This window comes from Solanum tuberosum, unplaced genomic scaffold (genome assembly GCF_000226075.1).
Source record: "Solanum tuberosum cultivar DM 1-3 516 R44 unplaced genomic scaffold, SolTub_3.0 scf00349, whole genome shotgun sequence".
NCBI lineage: Eukaryota > Viridiplantae > Streptophyta > Magnoliopsida > Solanales > Solanaceae > Solanum > Solanum tuberosum.
In genome coordinates, this window is record NW_006239271.1 from 431,602 (window position 1) to 439,759 (window position 8,158).

Here is an 8,158-nt window from a genome sequence, read left to right on the forward strand (position 1 = left end):
AAGTTATTAATTATTGTGATTTATAATATTTTTATGTAACTTTCAAATAACCTATATTACTGGTCACTTTGTCCTAATTTATGTGATATGGATAAAATTACAAAATTAACCTTTTTAAAATGTCTTTCAGATATTTTAAGTTGTTAATTATTATTATTTATAATACTTTTTTGATAATTTTAAAATGATATGTGTTGTTTTTTCTGTCCCAATATATGTGAGCCTGATAGAATTCTGAGAGTCAACGTATTTTATTATATAGCTTTTAAATATTTTAAATTGGTAATTATTGTAATTTTTAATGCTTTTTAAGTCATTTGTAAATGATATATGTTGCTTCCTTGATTGAGACTTTTCCATTTGTGACATATATATATATATATTTGGTGCCCGTGCCAGCACATCCCCAATAAATATATTTTTTTGTTTTAATTTATGTGATATAAATGGAATTTGAAGATTAGTCGATTTTTTATATGTTTTCTTAAAAATATATTTGAAGTTATTAAATTGTTGTGATTTATAGTTTCTTTGCGTTAGTTTTGAATAATATAGGTTACTCATGTTTCAATTCACGTGAATATCATTAAATATTTTTCAGTTGTTAATTTATTGTGAATTCTAGAAATTTTTGACGTTATTTTCAAATAGTACATGTTACTTATTCTATTCCAATTTAGTCAACCAAATTTCTTATGATAAGATTTCAAGAGTTAACGCAATAAAAATTTAAATTTTTAAAAAGTTGTACCTCTAATATATTTTGTAGCTAAAATATACTCTCTGTCCACTTGTATTTGTTATGTTGCGGTTTTTGAAAGTCAATTTGACTAATTTTTAAAGTTAGATCAGATTGTATTAATTCGATATTTTAAACAAAAAAATAAAATATGCAAAATCTATACAAAAAGCACTATAAATTTTAATTGTTTGCCTATGAATATGATGAAAAAACACATTGTAAAATATTAGTTAAAATTCTTATAGTTTGACTCTAAAAAGGAAATCATAACAATTAAAAGTGCATAGAGAGAGTAATAAATAGGTAATTAAATTTCAAGAAGTTTAAAATAAAAGGTTGAAAAAAAGAATTAGATAGACAACATTTATTGAAAATTGAAAACATATAAATAATAAATGGACCCAAATGAGGTCAAACTTTTCGGCTAATAAAGTAGTAGGTAATTAATGGTGTTAAATTATCCAATAATATAAATTTTAATGGTACAACCATAAAAGAAGAATGTACAACATTATCTAAGTATATATCATCCAACACTTGTTATGTGCTAAGTTGTAGATATTCCCACTTATTATATATAGTAATATATACAAAGGGGAGCTTCACCAAATTAAACATTTTTACCAATACACCTCGTATTTTTTCCTTTGATCGTCTCTACTTGTATTCAGGTTAATTTCGATTTTAAGTTTAATTTCGATTTGTTTGTGAATGTTTATTATTCATGGTAGAGAATTTGATGTTTTTTTTTTTAGTAAATGTTGTGTGAATTCTGGAATTTACGCTTGTTCATGTTTGCCTTTTTCATTTTTGTTCAAATGCTAATTATCGATTTGATCGGAGAAGCTTTGGTTATTTAGATTTTAAAAAAAAAAACCCTTTTCTGGTAAAGAAGGGGGATTGAATTGGTTTTGCTTTTTTTGGCCTGATTTGATGATGGAATGGTGGTCCAGAATCAAGATATAAAGAATCTAATTTTAGATTCAGACACAGATCTTGCCAAGGTATTTTGGCCTTGTAATAGAACATGATATGTCTTCTGTTTGAATTTTGTAGTTATTTAAATGGAAGTCTGTAATGACTGTTTAACCTACATTGGTGGTATAGCTTTTTTGAACATTTCCAAATGAACAATTTCAACTAAATCTTTTCATTTCTTATTTTACCAATTACTTGTTATTTGGGCATCATTTTCTTGTCTACCTCCCAAGGTAAGGGTAAGGTCTGTGTACACTCTGCCCTCCCTAGAATTGTGGGATTACGTTGGATATATTGTTTTTGTTGTGTATCTCTAGTTTTGCTTTTGCGTTTAAGTTAGTTAATAATAAACTGTAGTTTTGAGTCTCTTTTTCGTATCTTGTGATTTTCAGAGCTCTGCGACATATCACTGAAAAAATATATTTGGGATGCAGAAAGATGGGGTGAAACAACAGCTCTTGCCTCTTAGAAGCCTCTGAGTTTCCATCTGCATTGGGGTTATTCTGTTTTCTACATGATGATTTCAAATTTGCAGCTCATAGAGCATTTAGGTTCTCGTGCCAGATGTACAATGAAGTAACAGTGATTAAGAATGTTGTTGTGCTGAAGCACGGCCTTGTTGCAGACGGTTGAACACTGAAACAAGGTTTCGTGCCTGTAAATAGAGAATTATCATATCAGCAGGAGTGTTATTTATAGAATTATAGTATAAAGTAGGATTGTTTGTTGAAAATGGAGAAGAAAGGAAATGTATTGATGAAAAAATATGAATTGGGGAGATTATTAGGTCAAGGCAACTTTGGTAAGGTTTATTATGGAAGGGATCTGAAAAGCGGACAGACTGTAGCCATTAAAGTAATTGATAAAGAGAAGGTTCAGAAAGCTGGACTAACTGAACAGACGAAAAGAGAGATATCTGTTATGGCAATGGTCAAACATCCACATGTTGTGCAGCTATACGAGGTCATGGCAACTAAGAGTAAGATTTACTTTGTGATCGAACATGCCAAAGGTGGCGAGCTTTTCAACAAACTGACAAAGGGGAGGCTCAAGGAAGATGTTGCTAGAAAGTTGTTTCAGCAACTGATCAACGCAGTTGAATTTTGCCACAGCCGAGATGTTTATCACCGTGATCTCAAACCAGAAAATCTCCTACTGGATGAGAATGGAAACCTAAAGGTCTCAGACTTTGGTTTGAGTGCATTAGCTGAGTCTAAGCGGCAAGATGGGTTACTCCACACAACCTGTGGTACACCAGCATATGTTGCTCCTGAGGTGATTAGTAGAAAAGGATATGAAGGTGTCAAAGCTGACATCTGGTCTTGTGGGGTGATTTTATTTGTCTTGTTGGCTGGTTATCTTCCATTTTATGACTCAAATCTTATGAATCTGTATAGGAAGATATGCAGGGCAGAGTACAAATGCCCTCATTGGTTCCCTCTAGAAGTGCGTAAACTTCTCTCTAGGATCCTCGACCCAAACCCTCATAAAAGGATTTCAATAGCCAAAATTAATGAAAGCTCCTGGTTTAAGAAAGGATTGGGATCTAGACATGTTGGAACTAAACAAGTAGTGAACCAAAATGTTATTGCAGATGGTGATGCTGTTTCCAGTTCAAATTTGGAGAATAGTACCTCTTCCTCCGACACCAAGTTAGAGTTGATAAAACCTGCAATCATTAGTGCATTTAATATCATCTGCGGGTTTAATTTGTCTGGTTTATTCATAAACAATGATCATAAGGAGGAGCTGCGATTCACATCTGTGAAGCCTGCCCCAGTCATCATATCCAAGCTTGTGGAAGTTGGTAGGAGTCTGAACCTTGAAATGAAGAAGAAAGAGGGTGGATTTCTTAGATTAGAGGGATTAAATGAGAGCAGATATGAAACTCTGTGCATTGGCTTGCAAATATTTGAAATTTCTGAATCCCATTACTTCATTGAGCTGAGTAGGTCAAGTGGTGATGCGATTGATTACCAAAACATGTTGACGCAAACTATCAGACCAGCTCTTGAGGAAATTGTTCTGGCTTGGCAAGGTGTGCAATCTCATCAATAGTAATTATAGAATCACTAAAATGAAGCTTCTGATATCCAGATGCTCGGCTGATCATACTTTGTATTAGTATTTAAACTAATTCTGTTTGTTTGGTGCGCTAGTACTATTTACTGCACCTATCTATGAAAGCATATTACTGCAAACTTGGATTATTTTCCCAGAGTTGTTTCCGTTCTCTTATTTTATTGCTTCAGTTATAATTTCTGCCTTATGCGAGAAATGCTGCAATAGTACTAGTTTTCATGCTTGCATGAGTTAAATGGCGGAAGTTGTCTTGTATTTCTATTTGGAAATTTGTTCTCAAGAACAGACAGAATCAGTGGAACAGCAACAGGGTATGTCGATTCTACTATCATAGTGTAGTTTATGATTTAGTGGTGGGAGCTCTTTGAATTCTCATAGAAATGACCTCGACTTGTTGGTTATGTTGTTTGAGAAAAATAGAGAAAACCTAAATAATGTTGTATGTTTGTGTGTGAATCCGTTTTTACTGTGCATTCAATTTGCTTACCTCTCTTGAATAAGTTGTCAATCTCAATCCACCTTGTTTTGGGCCTGACTATTTAGGTGAAAAATTCAATAAAACAAAGTGTGCCCGCTTTAACTGTTGGAGTTTTTACTCTACATATATACAAGTGCGAAGTTCATAAATGATATTTCTGTATCTCTTCAATCAAATAAAGACAGATTTTAAATGGAAGTGTATGTTGGGATATTACACTTATTTCAAATTCAATATAGTGTGTTTGTTTTATCATATAAACTTGTGATGATCATATTGTATAGGTAGAAAATAAGCCTGCTGTATGGCACTAGAGTTGAAGAATAAGGAACAAAATCATTTATGGGTTCTCTTAAAGCATACGATGAAATTATTAACAAGCACCCTAAGAAACCAAGTGAACAATCCATTTTCATTTTCTTTTTGAGGTTGCCATGAATATTTAAATAGAGAAAATTTCAGAAATAGCGATAGTCTAGGTCTAATTATTTGATGTTTCTAGTCTCCAATAATTTGAAGCCTAATTATGATGGATTTTAATGTCCGTTTCTGCAATATATAGCGAGATTTTGTTATTTCAAAACATGACAACATTTTCCTTTTTAAAACATAGGAAAATGTATTGCATCTGCATGCATGAAATAACTAATCCTAATTGAAATAGCGTGAACATAATATCTGAAATCTTAATTGTATGTATATGTATATATGTTTTCAAAGTGCAGATGTTGGATGTTTGTGCATGTATGTGAAGACATCAATTGTATATGTGGCCAACTGAACCAATATATATGTTTTCAAATTGTATGTATAGGCCAATTGCATGAGAAAGATATGCAAAGTGTGTGTTTTAATTATGTCATACGTGAAGTCATCACACTGCTTTACACGCATTTCTAGTTCTGATAGGGTGTTTGTTTGTGTTTATTGGGTTTTGTAGGCAATTGGTGCTGAATACGGAGAAGGTTTCGAGACATTTAGACCCAATGGACTGCTCAAAGTTGATGTGGTAAAACCAGAAGTTCAGATTTTGTAACAGGGTTTTTGAATCTTTGTGCCTTTTGGTGCTACAAGGCAACATATCTGTACTCAAGGAGTTCCTTTTTTGGCATTTAGGATTTTTTAAATGATAGACTGCAAGAGGGTTTCCTGCGAAGAATCCGTTATGCAATGAAGCCTGATGAAGCTTATGGCCTCATTTTCTCTTGGGATAATGTGGTGGTAAGACCTGAATCTTTGACCATCTGGTCTAATTTAGGAGAGGTTACCTGATTCGTGAACTGTTACTTTATTTGTGATCAACTGTATAAGTGACGTGGTCTCTGAAGCCTGGCTGGCAATTGATTATGTCCATATAAAAGGAATTGATCTTCTATTGTTGGTTTGCCCTATGTTTGTGCTTCTTATTCGTGTCTAAAATTGCATGCTTATAAGGAATTCTTGAAGGGTGCTGGTTTTGTTACATTCAGGCCCAATGTCTGAATCTTTGATGACCTTGCCTTACAAACTCAAAGTCTTTGTTTGTGCATCTTTATTCCTGCTCTCCAATTTGGTTCTTATATGGGAGACCTTTTTAAAAAAATTAGGTGTGAAAGACAGATTAAAGAACTTCTCTCTCTCTCTCTCTCTTCCTATGTGTGTCTCTCTCACTATGTGTGTGTGTGTGCATATATATGTCAAGGAACTTTCCTCTAATACATTTATGAATTGGAATAAACTGCAATAGAAGTACAAGATCCCCAAATTATGGTGTTTCGCCACTCACCCTAGGAATTGATGCTTTAAGATAACAACAACACCACCAATGTCCAGTTCCAAACAAGTTGATGCTTCATGATATGACTCCTAAAGAGGAGAGGTGGCTTGTTTTGTATTAGACAAAGTATTGGGTGCATGGACTGGAACTCAGGCAAAAGGCAACAAAAACTTGGGTTCATGTTAAGAAAGAAGAATTTGATAGAAGAGAAAAGTGGGAGTGGGAGATAAGATAATGTTTGGATTAGAAATGTTGCTGAAGATAATTGTAGACCAAAGATGTGGTAGATATTGATGTTCCAATAGTGAAGCTCGAAGCAATTGTGTTGCTGAGTTCTTTCTTCTACTTGAGTGGAAGTCATAACACTCAATTATTTGTTGACAATGTACTTCCACATCATACTTCTCAGGCAGATTCTCGAGCTCTGAAGTTGGATGCCTGGAATCAATTGCCTCTGAAGAAGGTGAGTGACTTGCCGATTTTTCTGGCTGAGTAATTAAACTTCTTCACTTGGGTTGCATGCAAATATCAATATTATTTCAGCTGTATAGAATAAGCCAATCCGAGTGGGATTGAAATTACCTGTGTTGCTCGGACTCTTCTAAAATGTCGATGGGTGCATGTTGTCGGATCCTCCAAAAGTAGTGCCTTTTTGGTGGATCCGACAAAGGTGTGACAAAATTTTCAGAATCATACATTTGTTTCTTATTGGTTGTACAGTAAATATTTGCTCTTCATTTATAAAATGAAACATCCTCGAGTGGGGAATGAGTTTTAAATTTCTAAAGTTTTGTCGGGCCCCTAAAAGAAAAGAAGAAAATGGGGAATGTGATAGGATTTAGCTGTCTACTGCCAATACATATATACATCTGGAGTGCCAGTGACATGTGGTAACTGTAATTTTTTTCAACTTGTAGTGAAATTCATAAATATAAAGGTCAGATTCTTTCTGGCTCTATCAAATCCAAATTCACATATATCAGAGATCAGGGTGATGTTGACATTTACTAATGGGTTTATCTCCCATGATGGGCTGAATGGAATCCTTGATATTAGGGTAAGGGAAGGGATCAGGGGATAAAGAGTGATTAATGAGTCTGGATAGTGTCCTCTTCCTTAATTTTTGTCCAAGTCTGGGGCCTGTAATCTTTTCTACTCTTTTGTTAAATAAATAATTGTTAAATTCTCTTGAGATATTTGCCTCTATACACTATATGCATATGAGTCGGTGTGCATGTCTTTTTGATTGGAGAAATAGTGGACTATCAGGTTTGAATTTGCTTTTAGGACTTTTTTGGGAGGTAAAATACACATTTCTCTATAGAAAATCACTGAGATAAAAATAGTATTGATCGTTAACTAGTTTTGTAGAAATCCTTTCTTATATAATCAATGTCTTATTAAAATGTCTATTTTTGAGAAATCCTATGCAATTATAGGCGCTGCCAAAGGAGAAGAATGAAGCTGATCAGGATCGATTGAAGATGAGGCTTTCCCAACTCTATCATGACAAGCTTCTCAAAGTAATGCATTTATGCAGAGTGGATGCTGTGTTTTTCAATGAACTCAAAAACATCACTATAACTCTCCTCTTTTTAGATTTCAGAGCCAATTGAAGGGTTGAAAGAATGGCTGGATGCTGTATCAACTGCTCGTATCCCTTGCGCTGTTGTGTCAAGTTTTGATCGCAGAAATATGGTTGAAACCTTAGAGCGCATGGGACTCATGAAGTACTTCCAGGTAGTTAATTACATTCTCTTAGAGATAATATCTACAATCTGGTCGGCTATTACCATGTGCATGTTGTTGACCATCATGCTGTTGATGCAGGCAATTGTGACAGAGGAGGACGGAATGGAGTCTATAGCACATAGATTTCTTTCTGCAGCTGTAAAGGTAAGGCTGAAGTGTATTTTGAGTGTTGGACTGGTGCATTTCTAACACGTTAAGAATACTAAAGCCATATTAAACATACTGTTAGGATTCTTTGGGGATGGGGGCTGCTTTTAGCACATTTTATTTCTTACTTGCATATGAGGGAGAATAATATCTAGAAGTGTGGTGTGTGAACTAAAAATTCTTAATTTTCTCTTTTAATAAGGTGTGTCAGTTACAGTTTTTT

At 34.0% G+C, this 8,158-nt stretch overlaps 1 protein-coding gene across 2 annotated transcripts; it reads left to right on the forward strand.

The window, feature by feature from the left end:
- Positions 1-1,346: 1,346 nt before the first annotated feature.
- LOC102604134 (CBL-interacting protein kinase 18-like) lies at positions 1,347-5,488 on the forward strand. 2 transcript variants are annotated; one of them, XM_006361250.2, is made up of 4 exons: positions 1,347-1,413; positions 2,113-3,758; positions 5,221-5,289; positions 5,397-5,488. In XM_006361250.2, exons 2-3 carry the CDS (start codon positions 2,453-2,455, stop codon positions 5,232-5,234), a joined length of 1,320 nt encoding a protein of 439 aa, XP_006361312.1. In that variant the 5' UTR covers positions 1,347-1,413; positions 2,113-2,452; the 3' UTR covers positions 5,235-5,289; positions 5,397-5,488. The 2 variants fall into 2 exon arrangements, with proteins under 2 accessions (XP_006361312.1, XP_006361313.1); XM_006361251.2 differs by having other exon boundaries at positions 1,355-1,413; positions 2,155-3,758.
- The last annotated feature ends 2,670 nt before the right edge of the window (positions 5,489-8,158 follow it).

Coding starts and splice junctions, on each gene's coding strand:
- LOC102604134 (XM_006361250.2), top strand. CDS start 2,453: ATGGAGAAGAAAGGAAATGTATTGATGAAAAAATATGAATTGGGGAGA.